The 19,739-nt window shown below is 45.9% G+C and overlaps 1 protein-coding gene across 2 annotated transcripts; it reads right to left on the minus strand.

The window, feature by feature from the left end:
* Positions 1 to 286: 286 nt before the first annotated feature.
* CNIH4 (cornichon family AMPA receptor auxiliary protein 4) lies at positions 287 to 19,585 on the minus strand. 2 transcript variants are annotated; one of them, XM_059412925.1, is made up of 5 exons: positions 19,429 to 19,578; positions 16,089 to 16,157; positions 11,219 to 11,331; positions 4,676 to 4,816; positions 287 to 923 (listed from the first exon to the last, which is right to left on the minus strand). In XM_059412925.1, exons 1-5 carry the CDS (start codon positions 19,495 to 19,497, stop codon positions 896 to 898), a joined length of 420 nt encoding a protein of 139 aa, XP_059268908.1. In that variant the 5' UTR covers positions 19,498 to 19,578; the 3' UTR covers positions 287 to 895. The 2 variants fall into 2 exon arrangements, with proteins under 2 accessions (XP_059268908.1, XP_059268909.1); XM_059412926.1 differs by lacking the exon at positions 287 to 923 and having other exon boundaries at positions 4,676 to 4,769; positions 19,429 to 19,585.
* Between the last annotated feature and the right edge of the window lie 154 nt (positions 19,586 to 19,739).

The raw sequence follows: 19,739 nt of genomic DNA on the forward strand, positions 1-19,739 counted from the left end.
CACGCCAAGCCCAAGAGCAGGCCCGGCTCCAGGGAACAGAGTTTGGCTGGGGAGCTCCACGTCCGCGAGACAGCCTGTCCCTGGTCACAGGGTGGACATGGGCACGGCAGGTCAGAGGCGGCACGGTAATGGCTCCGTGGTCACTTGGTGACCAGGCTATTCCTGCTCTAATCTGATAAGCATCTTCTACCAAATCACCTCTCCAAACCCATCAGGCAATGTATCTGAGGCCAGAATAGGTTTGAAGGTGATTTTGAAGGCAGTGGCTTTAAATGAAAATTCTTGATAAAAGTTTGAATTTTTGATTTATTTTTCTTTCTAGAAGCAGGAATTACATCATAACTGGACAAATGGCTTATGGGGTTTCACAGATTCTGCAAAGAAAGATATATTTTTTGAAATGCCATTTTCTGTTAACATTCTTATGAAAAGACTTTGAGCTGACAGTCCCATACATCTTTACACTGAATTAAATCAACAAAGCTGCCGCAAGAGGGATAATTTCTCTCTTCCTCTGCCCAGATTAACAGCACTGCTCTGCACTCTGCCTTCTCAGCAGAGCGTCTGGAGGGCTTTCCCTTTGACGTGTGTCCTTTGTTTCTCTGGCGCGCGAGGCCGGCGTGGTGCTCCCACCGCTACGTACGGATGACAATCTTCAGCACACAGACGATGAGAAATGGGTCAGGGTCTGGGCTAAAGTTGAGAACCAGAAATCTACAAAAACTCAATTCGTGTTTTTAAATACTTTATATGGTAAAAATACAGCAAAAATATTTTTCTTTTGTTCAAAGAGGAAAAAATATACTGCTATGGCTGCGGTTCTGAGGAGGAGTTCTGCCGCCTGTGGCTCCCGGGCTGCGTGCTGCAGACGGACTCGGGCACAGCTCCTCGGGCTTCAGTCGTTTATCAAAGCTAAAATCATACTGCGGAGAGAAGAGACGAGTGTTAACCAGCGTCTCCCAAGCACAGTGCCCACGAGGTCTGCTCTGTCCGGGCTCACGTCTCCGAGGCTCAGCAACCACTGGCACTTTTTTTTAAAAAAAGAGTATCTACTTAGGGCCCCTCAAAGCCCCGACTTTTTTCATGTAACCAAAATAAATAACTGGGGAGGGGGTGGCAGCGTAACCTAAAACCAATGTTGGGCTACAGCTCAGAAGCAGCCACAGCCAGAAAACAAACCAAAATTAGTTGTCCAGCCGGACCTCACACATGCCGTCCCGAGGACCAAGAACTGATCCCTGTCCCCCTGGGATGCCCCTGCACAGACTGCACAGCGGCTAGGAGGGCGGGCTCAGGACTCGCCCCTGCAGGCACTGAGCACCGAGCTTAGCGGCACCCCGCTTTTGCGCCAGGCTCTGTGTGGCCCCCCAGGCGCAATGTCGGGACCATGGCAGTTATCCAGTACATTCTGCTAAAACCACCACAGCCAACAGCGGCGACAGGACCGCCATCATGTCCTTGTACTGATGTCAGCCTGGCTGTGCTAAGAGCAGAGGACCAGAGCACAGAGCACTAATGGTGTCCTTACTTGTCCAAGTTCCACCACATCAGTGTACGCCGTGCACAGCACAAACACACACTCTGGAAAGATGTCCGCACATTAAAGTTAGGTCAGCACAAACCCAAGTGCTTTATGTGTGTTATCTCAATTAGTCCAGATCATGACCCAGTGAGGTAGGTACTGGTTACAATCCCATTTCCAGACGAAGAAACTGAGTCGCAGAGAGCTTCAGAAAGTAGCCCTGGGTCACAGAGTAAGTGGCCAGGCCCAGCCTGCACTAGGCCGACACCCAACCCAACACCAATGGCATGGGCTCCAGCACTCTCTAAGAAGATGGGTATTTCCCCCTCTAATTCCATGGGACAAACCCTGAGCGTCCACCATGCAGCAGGCGACCCGGAAAGGACCAGCTGGGGGGCCTGCATGAGGGACCAGATGACTGGGAATAAAGCCACCAGACACAGGAGCAGCCACGAGAGGGAGAAAGTGTGACCAGCGTGCCCTCTGAGACTGCTCCCTCGTCCGGGGTGCAAGCTGCTGGGACAACCAGGGGTGAGGCCACAGCAAGGTAAAAGACACAAGCTCAGAACGTGAGGCAAGAAAGAGGGATGTGGTGTCTCCCAAACCAGCCTCGAAGGCTGCCTACCTAACACTTGGTTGTGTGGGGTCCCCCTCAACCTGCCCCAACCCCTCCGCCCACTTCCAGTTCCGTCCCACTACCGTGAAGCCAACCACAGCCCACCCGGAGACTCGTGTGCACTTTCAAATCCCAGGACTTGGCGTCTACTAGGCAGGATCCTCCTCCCAGACCCCGCATCCCCCAACCCCCACACCCACGAAGGGCTCTACTGTGATCAACGCTGCTTCCAGCCCTGCCCACAGCCTCTCTCTCTGGCGGCCCAGACACCTTCAGGTAGTTTCATGTTACAAAGGGGTGTGTCATCGTGTTACTAGTACACTTCTTTGCTCTTTCTTCTTCATTTTTAAAGTAAGGACTGAGGGCGCCTGGGTGGCTCAGTGGGTTAAGCCGCTGCCTTCGGCTCAGGTCATGATCTCAGAGTCCTGGGATCGAGTCCCGCATCGGGCTCTCTGCTCAGCGGAGAGCCTGCTTCTCTCTCTCTCTCTCTGCCTGCCTCTCCATCTACTTGTGATTTCTCTCTGTCAAATAAATAAATAAAATCTTTAAAAAAAAAAAAATAAAATAAAAAAAAAATAAAGTAAGGACTGAAAATTAAACACGTAAAATGTAAGGTGCAGTATGAGAATCAGAAAACGATACCAGTGTGCTTTTTTATCCCAGTTTTTAAATTATTTTTATCTATATTTAAATCCAAGTTAGTTAACATAGATGTCTACAGATAGCAATGTATCTAAATGTCTATGTAGATGAATTCTTTTTTTTTTTTTTAAGACTTTATTCATTTATTTGACAGAGATCACAAGAAGGCAGAGAGGCAGGCGGAGACAGAGAGAGGGGGAAGCAGGCTCCCTGCTGAGCAGAGAGCCCAATGCAGGGCTCGATCGCAGGACCCTGAGATCATGACCTGAGCCGAAAGCAGAGGCTTTAACCCATCGAGCCACCCAGGAGCCCCTCTTTTTTTTTTTTTTAAAGATTTTATTTATTTACTTGATAGATCACAAGTAGGCAGAGAGGCAGGCAGAGAGAGAAGAAGAAACATGCTCCCTGCTGAGCAGAGAGCCCAATGCAAGGCTCGACCGCAGGACCCTGAGATCATGACCTGAGCCGAAGGCAGAGGCTTAATCCACTAAGCCATCCAGGCACCCCTCTTTTTTTTTTTGGTAACCTCTATTGCCCAACATCCCTGCTTTTCTGTATTTTAAAAACCAGGAAAGGGGCCCCTGGCTGGCTCAGTTGGTGGAGTATAGGACTCTTGATCTCAGGGACAGGAATTAAAGCCCCATACTGGGCTTAGAGATTACTTTTTAAAAAAATTAACAATGGGGCGCCTGGGTGGCTCAGTGGGTTAAAGCCTCTGCCTTCGGCTCGGGTCATGATCTCAGGGTCCTGGGATTGAGCCCCACATCGGGCTCTCTCCTCAGCAGGGAGCCTGCTTCCCCCTCTCTCTCTGCCTGCTTGTGATCTCTTTCTCTCTCTCAAATGAATTAATAAAATCTTTTTTTAAAAATTAATGATAATAAATAAAAATTAATAATTCTTAAAAAAATTAAGAAAACTAAATATGACCAATAATGAAAACTAAAGAATCTAACCTAATTTCAATCCAAATCTAAGTCTGTGGATGGACTAAGCCCAGTGAAAGGATTTTAGAAAGCCTGCTTTATCAGGCAGACGAATGGCTCGGACTTCAAAACTCTTTCAAACAAAACAGCAATTTTTAAAAACTGCCATCTCTATGCAGTTTCTAATTACTGGAACCCTCTGAATGATAGAAATTTAGCTCAACACAAGTTCTTCCTAAGAGTCCTCATGCCTGTGTGAAAATTTAAATTTACCTAGGGAAAAGAATAGGCATGATCTAGGTAAGCTTGCATACAAAGGTTAAGTCTGACTTCTGGCCTCCAAAAGGTTTCATCAAATCATATGTGCACAATGATCTTGTTTCTCTTCCTTGCTCTATCCATCAGCCTGGGACAGATAAAGGAGTAAATGGCACGCTTATCTCTACAACACAGTTTAACATGGGACATAACGAGGCATCCCATGTCTGAGGGCCAGTCTCTGCTGGGGGCCCTCATGTCCCATGTGCCGCGACTGGAAGGCTGACGCAGTTCCACCAGAATGGGTCACCAGGGATGCTGGTGAGGCAGCGCCATGCTCAGGTCCTCACCATGGACAAAGACCAGGCCAACTCTCAGCTCTCCATGCTTGACCCCCAGGAGATCCACAGTGGGCTAGTCCCCAGGAGGACGGCCTGCACCACTCATGATCAGCAGTGAGGCCTAGACATGGGAAGAAGAGAAAGCACAAGACGGCCTCCGAGCCAAGGCGTAACGAATGCCACAGAGCAGCTCCACCGCAGGTCCCACGACACACGGATTCAGTGACACATACAAAATGCACACAACCACCAGAATTCTGCAGGATCTCCCGAAGCTCTGCATCGCCCACACTAAGGCCGACAGGCCAGTGGCACCTCACCCAAGAGCGGGCATCAGATACATGGAAACGCCGCAAGGCCTCTTTAAACTCACCTATAAAGATACATGAAGAAACAGAGCAGGTGGAAGCCAAGCTTGATCATGGCTTCCTTCATGTGTGACTTCAGCTGCCCCCGGTTGTGTATCTCTGTCGGATCAAACACTCCCATGTTCCCACTCGGCACCATAATGAACCTGGTGTGCACACATTAGAGGGAAATCAGATCATCAGTATAAATACTCAAAAGTAGGTATTCAATAAGAGCCAACCTTGAAAAGTGAACCAATCATAGCAGCCTTAAGTCCAGACCCTATGGGAACAGGGTGCCACGTGGTTTTCCTTTGAAAGATATGCTTGTTAATTTGTACTGCAATTTCCTGCTCTCTGAAAAAAATACAGTGACACGCTAGAGACCCTTTTACCCACCCATAGAAAACTCCTAATCTGGTCATTACCTACAGCCATTTTCCACCAGACACACATAAAGAGGACTCCAAACCAAACCAATCTTACCAAGTTCTTAGAAACCTCTTTATCTAACAAAGTCCTAAAATAATAAATGCAACATCTTTTCTGAAAAAGATTAATTCATGAGAGAGAGCATGTGCAGAAGCAAGCAAGGAGAGAGGCAGACGGAGAACGAGAGAGGGAATCTCAAGAACACTCCACACTGAGCAGAGCCCAACTGAGGGTTTGATCCCACGACCCGGAGCCACCCAGGCACCAGGCACCCCTGAGGCAAGATCTTTAGAAGAAGTAGTGACAAACATAATTATTCCCATTTCACAGAAGACAGTGAGAGATTCTGTGTCCAGATTCGAGCCCTCCTCTGTGCTCCTGCTGATCTGGAGATAACACGCCTCAGTCTGCAGGTTTATAAATGGCGCCCATCTTATAAGCACAATTTAGAGAAGAAAGAACGGAAATGCAAGTGCCTCCACAGTGAAGACAGAACTCCTCTTTAGTTAAGACACTAGATAGTTCAGAGTCAACACCTGATGTCTAAGTTTATGGAAGTCTTAACAAAAACAGGCCAAATTCAAGCTATTATTAAGTAATGATAACCTCATGAGCCAAAAATGTACTTATAGCGGCGGAGGCCTGGCCACAGTGGGACATGAATGGGCACCTCCTTCCAACTCCGAACCAATTCCTCCCAGTGTTCCCACACACTCAGAAGAGTTCAACTGTTTTTAAAAAATCCTGAAGAGGGGCACCTGGATGGCTCAGTTAAGCCTCTGCCTTTGGCTCAAATCATGATCTCAGGGTCCTGAGATCGAGCCCTGCAACGGGCTCTCTATTCAGCAGGGAGCCTGCTTTCTCTCTCTCTCTGCCTGCCTCTCTGCCTACTGGTGATCTCTCTGTCAAACAAATAATAAATAAAATCTTAAAAAAAAAAAATCCTGAAGATACTATGTTCAACATACCATGGAGTATTTAAGGCTTTCATATTTATTTCATCTCATCGTGTATGTCACAGTCTTCTTCCCCAAACAATTCCCTTTCCAAGTGAGGAAATCGGGCCACTTCCGGAAGGTCCAGCAGTGTAAGTGTAGGCAGCGACACCCAGACTGTGCCACTAGTGAAACAATGAGTCCCAACCTTGCATTGTCACCGAATCTTTCCTGCCACACACAGTTTCTCAACAACTTCTGTGAAACCAAATGTCCCTGAGTCCCACAAATCTGAAACTCTCCCCCAAATCTTGCAGCCCACCTAGAGCTGAGTGGAGGGCTTGACACGTGAGTGTCCAGACATCTCAGCTCTGTCTCTGATAAGTCTTGTCCTCCTCTGATGTCCAAGTCACCTAGCAGCACTGTCACCATTTTCCAGGTGGTCCTCACAGACTCTCTCCACCCCACCCTTCTCCTCCCTCCTCATCCTGCTTCCACAGAGCTGGTCTTTCCAGTTCCTGCATCCCAACCTCGCTCCAGCTGCACAGTCTCAGCCCAGACTCTGAACGGGCTTCCCTACCCTCCTGGCTCTTCTCCACCATCCAATCGATACTACACGATGCTTCCAGAAAAGTCTTCGCAAAGATATTTGATCAATTTACCTATTCAAAACATACTAAGAGGATACGTGAATGACTACTAAGCACATTAAAAGGTCCTCAATTCCCTTAGTCATTAGGGAAATATAAATCAAAACCACAGTCAAACACCGCACCCAGCAGGATGGCCAAGTTAAAAGACACAGAGTGCCTGGCTGGCTCAGGTGGAACGGCACACGACTCTTGACCTCTGGGTCATGAGTTCGAGCACTACCCAGGGTGTGGAGAGGACTTAAATAAAAACACACAACAACAGCTTGGTGAAGACGTGGAAATGATGGAACCCTCACACACACAGCCGGAGGGAAGGTAAACTGGCACAGCTGCTTCTGAACATCTAGGCAGTTCATCCAAAGGTGAAACAAAGTTACCGGAGGACCCAAATTTATCTAGATTTTACCCCAAAACTAGATAAAAGTCCACTCCTAGGAAAAATGAAAATGGATCTCCACACAAACACGTGTACATGAATGTTCACGGGAGAATTACTCTTAACAGCCAAAAACAAACAATTCAAATGCCCATCCAGTGCAAATGGACACACAAAACGTAGTCTACCCATACAGTGGGCTATCATTCAGAAACACAACGGAGTGAAGAACGGACATCAGCCACCCACAGATGGATCTTGAAAACACAACAGCAAGTGAGAAAAGCCTGCCACAAAAGAGCACGTACTGAACTCTCCTCTAGGATGCGTCTGTGTGGAATAGGTCATCTTGGGCGACAGAAAGTAGAGGGTGGCTGCTGACTGGGGAGGGGAGGGCAGGAAGGAGTGGCAGCTAATGGGTAGAGGGGGCTTTCCTTTGGAGTAATGAACCTGTTCTAAAATAGACTGTGGTGATGGCTGCTGAAATCTCTACACGTTCTAAAAGAATACTTTAAATGGGTGAACTTGGGGTGCCCGGGTGGCTCATTTGGTTAAACAACTGCCTTCGGCTCAGATCATGATCCTGGAGCCCAGGATCTAGTCCTGTATCGAGATCCCTGTTCAGCGGGTAGCCCACTTCTCCCTCTGACCTCTCCCCTCTCACGCTCTCTCTCATTCTCTCAAAAAAAAAAAAAAAAATCGAAATGGGTGAACTCCACGCTACTACTACTCTCATATTTATATACCAACTCCATGGACCAAGATTCTGTGTGACCCATCCCGTGCTTCATCTGCTCCCATTCCTCATCTCTGTGACTGCCGCCAGATGCGTCCTTAAATCTGCCCTGCACATCTGCCTCCTGGTTTCCCTTCCAGCCCTCCCCACCTCTAACATGCCCAGGGGGAGCCCCTCACCCACCCTGCACAGCTCCACTCACACAAACTCTCCACAAGCGGCCCAAGCGCAGCCATCTGCCTCTCTTCCCAGCCAGAGTTCCCACCGCTCCTCCGGCACCTCAGTCTACCTCGAACTGAACTAGTATATTCTGTTATCCTGTGTTTTGCCTCTTTGTCCTGCGGCAGAGTCCATTTCAGATGTCTGCAGCCCCAAAAGCATAAAGCATAGACGTCTGAAAAGAGGAAACGAGCCATCTATTTTTTTTAACCTTTTTTTATTTTCTGTTTTTTAAAAAGATTTTATTTATTTGACAGAGAGGGAAAGAGTGCACACAAGCAGGGGGAACAGCAGAGGCATAGGGAGAAGCAGGCTCCCCACTGGGAGACCAAGGCGGAACTCGATCCCAGGACCCTGGGATCAGGACCTGAGCCGAAAGCAGATGCTTAACCGACTGAGCCCCCCAAGTGTCCCCACCCCAACCTTTCTAAAGAGAAGGTAAATCTATGAACAACCATCAATCTGTTGCAGCCATCATCAGGGCAATAAACCCACACAATCTCTATGATGACAGGGAAGAGAAGCCATGGACTCTACTGTCCTCCCCATTAAAAACTCACAGAGCCTCCTGCTATAGTCTATCCTCTGCATAAAGCAGCTGCACCCAAGCCTGCTCTTCCTCTGGCACCTGCTGGGGCCTGCAGAGGACTGATGGGGTACATTGAGACATGGCTAAGATCCAGCCTCAGAGGGTCCCGCTCTCACTCCCCAATTCACGTTCTGCTCGGAGGGACCCCAGGGGCATGGAGCTGTGCACCAGGTCTGCACAGACCTGCACCTTAGTAGGTGGGTGAAAAGCGCATGCTTCTCACTGAACTCAGGTCAGGGGGTTGGACTATGGGATGACCACAGAAGAGCAAAAAGAAACTGGAAAGAAAAATTAAGTCTTTCCCTCCCAAAAAAAGGTATGGAGATTTAAACTCTCTTCCGTAGCTCAGGTTCTAATCTCACGATCTTTATGTATAAATTCATTGCCCCAAATCCACTCACTTCCTCATCCTCAGGCCTTCCGTTACCATGTACTCCCTAGCCTCTTTCCACCGCTCCTTTATTATTTTCTTTGTCATTCTTACTAACTGCACTTTTAAATTTGTTTTTTAAGATTTTATTTATTTATTTGAGAGAGAATGAGTAAGAGCATCAGAGAGAAGGTCAGAGGGAGAAGCAGACTCCCCAAGGAGCTGGGAGCCCGATGCAGGACTCGATGGATCATGACCTGAGCCAAAGGCTCAACCAACTGAGCCACCCAGGAGCCCTCTAACTGCACTTTTAAAAACTCAGAGGTATGGGGCATCCAGCTGGCTCAGCTGGAAAAGCGTGTGACTCCTGATCTTAGGGTCATGAGTTCTAGACCCACATGCGATGCAGAGATTACTAAACATAATATAATTTTTAGGGACACCTGGGTAGCTCAGTTGGTTGGGCGGCTGCCTTCAGCTCAGGTCGTGATCCCAGCATCCTGGGATCAAGTCCCACATCAGGCTCCTTGCTTGGCTGGGAGCATGCTTCTCCCTCTGCCTCTAGCCTGCCACTCTGTGTCTGTGCTTGTGCTCTGTCTCTCTCTCTCTCTCTCTAACAAATAAATAAAATCTTTAAAAAGAAAAAAATAATAATTAATTAATTTTTTAAAGATTAATAAACTTTTAAAAAATGAATAAAAATTAAAAACCACAAATCAAGATCAGCTGATGATTTTACCCCAAAACTAGATAAAAGTAGAAAAAAAAAAAACAAGCACAGAAAACCAAACAAAACCTAAAAATTTAGCAGAACAGCAAACTACTAAAAATAATCTTAGGTTTGCCAAGATTATCCCACAGTTCTTTAAAGAAAATACATACTGTCTGTACAAGTGCTCAACTATACTATCACATCCAATAAGGGTTTACACCAAGCTTTTGAAAAGCTTCCTAAATTCATTAAGTTAGAATTCTGACATTATCTAGTCTGCAGACTTTAAAATGAAAGTCTCTCTGGAGCATTCCAGATATACACTAATTAAAACCTGCAGATATAAATAACAAGAATCTGGGGCACCTGGGTGGCACAGTGGGTTAGAGCCTCTGCCTTCGGTTCAGGTCATGATCCCAGGGGCCTGGGATCGAGCCCCTCGTCAGGCTCCCTGCTCAGCGCGGGGAGCCTGCTTCCCTTCCTCTTTCTCTGCCTGCCTCTCTGCCTACTTGTGATCTCTGTCTGTCAAATAAATAAAATCTTTTAATAAATAAATAAATAACAATAATCTTACATTCTGGGACGCCTGGGTGGCTCAGTGGGTTAAGCCGCTGCCTTCAGCTCAGGTCATGATCTCAGGATCCTGGGATCGAGTCCCGCATCGGGCTCTCTGCTCAGCAGGGAGCCTGCTTCCTCCTCTCTCTCTCTCTGTTTGCTTTTCTGCCTACTTGTGATCTCTGTCAAATAAATCTTTAAAAAAAAAAAAAAATTCCCATTCAACACTTTAAAAAAAAAAAAAGAATCTTACATTCTCAGGCTTTTGATCATTTTTTTTTTTTTAAACAAGGTCTTCCGGTATTTTTTTTAAGGCTTTTTTATTTATTTGACAGCGAAAGAGAGCACAGGTAGGCTGAGTGGCAGGCAGAGGGAGAGGGAGAAGCAGGCTCCCTACCCAGCAGGGAGCTTGATGCAGGGCTCGATCCCAGGACCCTGGGATCATGACCTGAACTGAATGCAGCTGCTTAACGCACTGAGCCACCCAGGCACCCCAACTTTGGGTCATTCTTAATGGAAACCACCACACAATTCCTTAGACAACTCAACTAAACATTCCATATTGTCTAAATTTATACCTGTAAATCTATGTTTTTACAAGAGTAGATCATGCAAATTGCTACTTGCCCAGCATACCAAAGAAAATAAAAATGTATTCTGATTTAATGTAGCATTCTGCTGTCATTTATTTCATGACTGGCACATATTTTATTACAGGAGAAAAAGCTATTTTTTTTTTTAAGATTTTATTTATTTATTTGACAGAGAAATCACAAGTAGACGGAGAAGCAGGCAGAGAGAGAGAGAGGGAAGCAGGCTCCCTGCTGAGCAGAGAGCCCGATGCGGGACTCGATTCTAGGACCCTGAGATCATGACCTGAGCCAAAGGCAGCGGCTTAACCCACTGAGCCACCCAGGCGCCCCAAGCTATTACTTTTTTTAAATGTTCTTTTAAATTGCCATGACGCAAAGCTGTAAACAAACTATACTCACCGATATATATTCCAAGTGGCAACAGGCAAGTTGAGAAGGAAGATGAACCAGTGCAGTGAAACGAGCATTAATACCGTGACGATGGTATGGCCAATCAACTCTGGGATTACCCACTGCAAGGGAAGAACACAGTATTACATCTGCCCCTGTGCTCTTCCTGAATGCACCTTTTATTTGAAGTTAAATCAATGAATACACAGAATTTATAAGCTCGTGGTTCAAGATTATTTTTAGATTCAGATGACCCAAATCTGCATACTGCAGAAACTGCATACCCCATGCAAATACATCAGGGCACAGTTTAAAAATAACGGCCTTAAATTTCAATTACGTTTTATCCTGAGCAAAGGTTCAGATTCATTCACAAAGGAGGCATGAATGACAACTAGAGGGAAAATGGAGTATCATTTACTTTCTATTCCAACATCTATGCTAAAGCCTCTTACTCTAATTTGGGGTGGTTTATATCCAGATATATAATGCCTTGAAAGTCAGAATATCAATCTTAAACATCTTCCAATCTCTAGAATCCTGATGGAAATCATTTCTCTCTCTCTCTCTCTCTCTCTCTCTCACACACACACACACACACACGGGTTCTTTAATAGATCACATTAACAGCTCAAAGTTGAGCAGATGTGGTAATGAACCAAGATGTCAGCTACTGGCTGGGCAGTACCCACTGCCCTCTATGCTCCCCTTGTCAACTGGGCGACACTCTATTTAGTTCTCCTGCACAAGAGAGCTATTTCAGCAGGTCCTCCATTCACTAGTAATCTTCCTCCCATAAGAATAGAGGTTTTTCTTCTAAAGGAAGTTAATATATTCATGCAGACACAAACTGGTAACCTGCACTTGCAGAAATGGGAAAAACTCAAGAGAGCTTAAGTAACTTGCCCTGGGTTACAAAGCTACCTAAGTGGTAGAACAATACAGTGTAAGCCCAAACCCACAGGATCCAGGGTTCTCTGCATTAAGATTTTAGAAACTTGTTTTTAAAAACAAAAAGGGGATTTGCTAGGCCTTAGACCTAATATGAAATCAACAGGAACTTTTTATATGTAATACAGATTTTTTTTTAAGTGTAACCAATTGCGTCTACTGCTGACAGGTGCGAGCTGCAGAGTCAAACCTGGAGTGGAATTCATCCTCTAGCCTCCTGATGAGTTTAGCAATCTTAAGAAGGTCGTCTGCCCTTTCTGAGCCACGACTTTCTCATCAGCCTTTTTCATCTGTAATGCAGAGCTGACAATCCCTGCTTCACAGAATTAGGGAGAGGGGGCAGTTCCCCTCTCTCTGTGCCCTCCGTCCACACAGCAGGAGCTTCCAAACTCTATTTCTTACCTTGTTTTCCATAGACCAACTGGAAGCAAAAGTTTTAGAAGGCAATACTTAACAGGATGATGATTGCTTTACTTACTTTCAACCAAGCCCTATGTTTTCATACTCTTCCCTCCTTAGCTCCTTAGCAATGTGTTGTTCTTCCCCTAATCAGCACTAGGCTTATGGCCCCCAGCAGGAGCCTGGAAAATTCTCCCCTGGAGTAACTTAACAGCACAAGAAAGAACACAGACAAAACAACTGCCCGTCCGGTACCCCAACAAAAGCCCAGGAAGATACCAATTACCCGACAGTGGAGTCTGTCTCCCAGTAAAGCATTTCAGGGCTTTACCCTTGCATATGGACAGACAGCCAGTACCAAAAATCGAGGAATGCTTCTAATTTGAGAGGGGAGAACACAGGGGTTAAGGAGCTTGGAGGGAACAGAGATAATGGAGGAAGCACAAGGAAATTTAAAAAACCACGATATCAAGATTCTCAGAGCGCTAAGAAACTCAAACTTGAACGAAGAAGACAACAAGCTCTTAGAAACAAAAACCTGACGTAAAATGGTATGCACCCTAGAAAATCAGAAGAGCAAGCACAGGGAACTTGAAACAAAAAGGTAGGGAAAAAAAAACAGATAAAACTTTTAAAATAGAACAGCAGATAATCAGCAGATGAATTATCCAGTTGTTGAAAAAGAAGGGAGGGGAAAGGGGTGTGGGGGGGAGGGGGTGGGGGTGGGGGCACACATTATCAAAGAAAGAAGAGATGTGCCAGGTTGAAAGAGCCACAGAAGGTAGAAACAGCACATGAAAAAAGCCTTAGGGAAGGCACAGAAAGGGGAAGCCCTGCAAAATTCCCCAAAATCCTGGAGAGAACAAGGAAGAGAAAAGACGGAGGGGAGGGGTGGGAAGGTCACATCAAAAGGTAAGAAATCAAAAGGGCATCATACTGCCCCATGTGAATGACAGAAGTCAGGAGACCAATGTCTTTCAAACTCTGACAGAGAATCTTCGCCAACCTCAAACGAACGCTTTGCTCAGAGAAACTATTGCCGAAGGTAAGGACAAGACATTTTCAAACAGGCAAGGCCTCCAAATTTAGACCCCATGTACCATATCTCAAGAAGCTACTCCAGCAAAACAGAACAGCAGATCGGAAGGGAGACATGACTTCCAAGGAGGGCCCAAACCAGGTATCCCAGGATGCGGGCTACGGGCGGGCCTGGAAGTGGCCAGTCCAGACCACAGCAAGAGGAAAGTGGTGTCAGGAAGAAAGGTCACCTGGAAAAGAGCTCCCCTGATAGATTATTTTAATGTTTGACCCATGTAGAAAATAGTACAGGAAAACTTTAAAGATGTATCTCAAAAGACTTCATAACAGGTAAGTGAAAACTAAGGAAATTTTAAAAACGTAAGAGAGAAAGAGAAAACTATCCAGAAAAACACAAAAGAAAGAAAAATATGATGACTGTCCTATCATGAGGCTCAATACTAAAAAAGAATTAGCATGTTATTTTTTTTTTTAAGATTTTATTTATTTATTTGACACACAGAGATCACAAGTAGGCAGAGGTAGGCAGAGAGAGAGAGACGGGGAAGCAAGCTCCCTGCTGAGCAGAGAGCCTGATGCGGGGCTCGATCCCAGGACCCTGAGATCACAACCTGAGCCGAAGGCAGAGGCTTAACCCACTGAGCCACCCAGGCTCCCCTAGCATGTTATTTTAACACTACATAGTAACAATGTAAACACAAACACTGAATATCAATTTAACCCAAAAAGGAAAATAGGAGAGGTGATGTTCAGAGAAGGAGGTACCTAAGAACTAAATCTATCATATTGCCTCAGAAGTCAATAGGGGATACTTAAAATGATAAATCAAGAAATAGCAGTTCGAGTATATAAAAGAAATATGGACATAAATATCAAAAAAAAAATTAACAGCTCAAGTGTGGAAATCAGCTTCCCCTAAAAAGTGTGACAGATATGATTCAAAGGGGTCAGACAGAGACTGCTATTTTTCAGTGTAAGATTTGTAATATCTTTGATGAGTTGTGTGCAAATATTACCTTCAGAAAAATAAAATTTTACATTAAAAAAATGACTTAACTTCAAATTGAAGGGTAATTTTCTCAATAGAAAAATCCAGGTGGGCGCCTGGGTGGCTCAGTGGGTTAAGCCGCTGCCTTCGGCTCAGGTCATGATCTCAGGGTCCTGGGATCGAGTCCCGCATCGGGCTCTCTGCTCAGCAGGGAGCCTGCTTCCTCCTCTCTCTGCCTGCCTCTCTGCCTACTTGTAATTTCTCTGTCAAATAAATAAATAAAATCTAAAAAAAAAAAAAAAAAAAAAAAAAGAAAAAAGAAAAAAAAAAGAAAAATCCAGGTAATCTTATCTTTGCATTTCAATTTTTATTTTTATAAAAGAAAACCCAATTAAATGCCCCCTAAAATATTGCATAAGCAAGAAATATAAAAAGAAATACAATCCAGCTGGTAAGATATATATTTAATCATTCTTGTGAAGGTGAGGAGGACTGAAACTAATATAATATGGATTACATCTCAATTTTTTTAGAAGTCTTTAAGTACAGCGGATATATACAAAATCTTTTATTTAAAATCTGTCATTATATTAAGCCATGTTCCAGAAAATCCAAAATAAAGAAAACAAGAGGAGTATCGTTTACTAGAAATTTTAATTTTCCACATGTGACTTTTTCCCCTCGTTAAGTAGATGAAGAGGTGAAAAGACACACAGAATCATGTTTAGGTCAAGCCAAAAGCACCTCTTAGTATTTAGTGAATTGTTAACATGAACTTTTATCCAGAAAGCTCTTCTGTCTGCTCAGCCCATAAAATGAATCAGGACTAACTGGTTTTCCTCCATGCACACAACCCTGCAACTCAAGAGTATTCTTAGCAACATCAAGTTCTGACTATATACCAAAAGTAAAATGGCCTTGAAACAAACCAACTCATTAATTCCATTTTTCAGCAAGCCACGAAAAGAAGATTGTCTTTTATGCAACAAAAAACAGACTGAGGTTGGGGCGCGTGGGTTGAGCCTCTGCCTTCGGCTCAGGTCAGGATCCCAGGGTCTTGGGATCGAGTCCCGCATCGGGCTCTCTGCTCAGCGGGGAGCCTGCTTCCCCCTCTCTCTCTGCCTGCCTCTCTGCCCACTTGTGATCTCTGTCAAATAAATAAAATCTTTAAAAAAAGAAAAAGACTGAGGTTTTTTGTCACGAGCAGGTAGGATGGGTTTAGACACAGAAGACAAAGACAATTACCCTCCTAATGAGCCTTTCCCTCGTAAAGTACTGGTGGGCACAGGAAGAAGCACTGTAAAGAAAATTTCTGGGGAGGTCCTCTAGTATAGTTTCATGATCTAAAATACTGCAAAAACACAGCTCTACAAACATTCCAATGAATAAGCAGATAAACACTTCAAAATCAAATATACATACATTGGTTATCTGTAAGTAATCTCTGACACAGAAAGTGCAGAACTACCTTTAGCGCCGGAAATGAGTAAAGAAATGTCTTACCTTGTTTAATTTCGAGCAACATGATCTAGCATTAATGTAATCACATTCTAAATCAGACAATGTAATTATCTGAGGATCAAGATAAGGAATAATAAGACTTCTTTGAGAACAACAATTTTTGTTTTTAAGTTTCAGACAGAAACCCTAATGCAACGCAGAATGAGATTTGACTTGAAAAGACTGTAGTTATCTCCGTAAAGTTCACTCATTCGACAACTCAATTTTCTGACTTCTGTTCCTTCAACAAGTTATTTTCACAAAATAATCTTATGCTCAATTCTAAAGTGACCCATATGAGAACGTTCAATGGGAGTTCCTAAAAAAATCAAACACTAACTGTTAAGAAACAGAAAATAAGGCCTTTAAAAACAATTTAAATGTGAATTTAAACCTGAATTCCCACTAATACGAAAAGTGTTTCTCTATGACAGATCCATAAACTGTCTTTGAAGACTCAGGATGTGACAAAAGAATAAGATACAAAACTATCGATACAGGACAGTTATGTCAGCACTGGCCATGCCTCCTTCCAGATGACCTGTTTTCCTCATACTTTTTACAATCTCCGAAACCTTGCATATTAAATATACTTTCTACTAGAATTAAGCAAAAAATGTTTTTTAGTACCACATACAAACTCGTTGAGGACGTGTGACTCGGAAGGAAAAGTCCTCAACGGAACGATACAAAGCCTGAGATTTGCTGTGAAATGTTCCCACATCCCCTCCCCCCGGGAAAGGAGAAAGCAAAATGCTGAAAATCACTGTTGGTCACAGAAACAGGGGGGTTATTACTCTATGGTCTCTACTTTCATGCTTGAAAATGTCCAATGAAATAAGTAAAAATAAATGTTCTCACCTAAATTCTAAACATTTCCATATGGATATTCTCTCTAACACCTCTATACAATTCAAGTCAAACGCATCATTTTCTCCACAGATTGTCCGCCTCCAAATGTGTTTTCTTTCTGTCGATGACACAAGCACCATTTGCCCAAGCTCAAAACATGGCAAGTTCTCTCTGTCCTCTGTTTTATGTCCTACAAGCAGCCTCCCGCAGGTCTGGGCAACGCCCTCCTCTTCACTCCACCCAGGAATCCCTCCTTTTCACCTGCCCACAGTCAGAACTATTTCAAATCCACATGGGCCCATTCCCCAGTGGTTTACCTTCCAGTCTTTCCCATTTCCAACCCACTCTGCAGATTCATCTTCTTAATACTCCATTTGTTCATGTCAAAAATATTCAGTGACTAGAGGATAAAGTGAAAGCCTTCCCACCTTAACACGCAAACTCTTCAAAATCTGTTCTAACCCGGCGTTTCCCATCTGACCTTCTACTACCACCTCAATTAAGTATGTCTCTCTTTCTTAACCCAGACATCCAGAAATGCCATAAACACACTTGAATCTTCACCTTTGCCCTGCCTGATTTTGAATTCCACCCGTTTCCTTCATGTTTCAAAGTCTGAGAAAACTTCTATCCCTACTGGACAATATTCTACCATTCTACCTCTTGCCTCTAGAATTAAGCTGGTTCAGCTATCCAAAAATACAGCAATATGCTGAATCTCATCGAAAGATGCCCTAGGGGCACCTGGGTAGCTTAGTGGGTTAAGACTCTGCCTTCAGCTCAGGCTCAGGTCATGATCTCAAGGTCCTGGGATTGAGCCCTGCATCTGGCTCTCTGCTGAACAGGGAACCTGCTTCCCCGCCACTCTCTGCCTACTTGTGATCTCTCTGACAAATAAGTAAATAAAATCTTAAAAAAAAGAAAAAAGAAAAACAAACCAAAAAAACCCTTAAATGTACCTGATTGTCTAAGTCAAATATTCCACCTAACGTTTTTTCCATACACACAAATTGGTACAAGCCACGCCCATTTTAAATTATCAAGCCTAGTTTCCAAACTGCAAACACAGAAATTCATGTTTCATTTCTCTACAAGTCCCAGATCCTTAGGCCACAAGAGGGGCATAGGTCGTCAAAACTTGGCCCTGTGATTCTGCCCTGTCAGTTCACCAAACCCAATAAAACTCAAGGTTCTCCCTTGACTGACTGTCTCATTGGTACATCATGTGAGCCTTGATCTTGGGGTTGTGAATTCCAGCCCCAGCCTTCTGCTACACAGATTACTTAAAAATCTTAAAACAGGCCACCTGCGTGGTTCAGTGGGTTGGGGCCTCTGCCTTCTCCTCAGGTCATGATCCCAGGGTTCTGGGATCCAGTCCCACATTGCGCTCTCTGCTCGGCAGGGAGCCTGCTGCCTCTCTCTCTGCCTGCCGTTCTGACTACTTCTGATCTCTGTCAAATAAATAAATAAAATCTTTAAAAAAAAATCTTAAAACAAAACAAAGCCAACTCAAGGTTCTCCTCATTAGAATTCATCAGTTCAAGTAAAAAGTGCAGCTGAAGTGGGGCGGGGGAGGCAAGCACCGTGCTGAGGGCTGAGCCCTTGTACACACCCAGAGCTGGGAAGTAAAAAGTCCCTTTGTAAAGATAAGAAACCCCAGGCGGAGAGAGGTGAAGCGCTGTGCACAGCAAACATCTAGTAAAGCAAGGGGTCCTGACTGCAAATTCTGTCCTTCTCTCCAACGGACTGCCCGATTACAATACAGCGTGAAGTCACGCTGAAAACTCACGCTACAAACATCCTAAAAGCCGGGATGCTCTGGCAAAAAGTTTACTTCCATCAGAAAGCACTGAGAGTGAATTCCAAGGAAAAGAAAAACCACGCAATTCCCCGTGTTTGTTTCCTAGTATCCTAAACTGGAGGGTGCACTGGGGGACGACCAAGACTGGATGCAGGGTGCGGGTCCAACCCTCACGCGCGCTGGCCTGGACACCAGCCTGAGGACCAGCACAGGAGCAAGTCTTCCGTGCGGGCGCCGTTTCGGCACAGACACACGGGCACCCGGCCCCCCACGGTCCCCAGCAGAGGGCTGCCCCGGCCCCAGCCCCAGCCGGTCCCGCACGACGCCCACGTCCCAGGTGGCGCCAGGCCGACAAGGCCCCGGTGCCACGACAAGGCGGCGGTGGCTGTCTCCCACAGAGACCGGAGCCGGCTCGTCGCATCCGCTCGCCCGGGACCCCAGCGTCCCCCGCGGCCCCGCCAGGGAGGCCCGCCGCCCGGCGGCTCGGGGCTGGGCCGGTGCGCGGGGGCGGGGGCGGCGGGAACGGCGGGCTTCCCGACGGCCCTCCCTCGCTGGGCCGTCGTTCCACCCCGCCCTGGTCCCGGTCCCGACCGGGCCGCCCTCGCCCCCGCGCACCTGCCCGGCCCCGCCTCAGCCCCGTCTCCCGGGCGCCGGGCTCGGCCGGCCTCCCCCCGCCTCAGGCAAGGATACGAAGTACACCGAGAGGAAGATAAGGGCGCAACAGTCGAGGAGAGAGAAGACGAACACCACCGCCTCCATCCTCCGCCGCCGCCGCCGCCGCTCCTTCCGTCAAACCGGCTCCGGCGCCCGCCGCGCCCGTCCGCCCCTGATAGGCCCTCGCCCAGGCCGCTGGGGCGCGTTGTGCGGACGCCACGGCGCGGCATGCCGGGAATTGTAGTCCGCCCCGCGAACCACCCCGGCCGCCGTAGTTCTGATGCATGCTGGAAAGTGTAGTTCGTCAGCACCAACACCCGCGAGAGGGAAGGGCGGAACTCTACCCT

The sequence above is a fragment of the Mustela nigripes genome, chromosome 10 (assembly GCF_022355385.1).
Source record: "Mustela nigripes isolate SB6536 chromosome 10, MUSNIG.SB6536, whole genome shotgun sequence".
Classification (NCBI taxonomy): Eukaryota; Metazoa; Chordata; class Mammalia; order Carnivora; family Mustelidae; genus Mustela; species Mustela nigripes.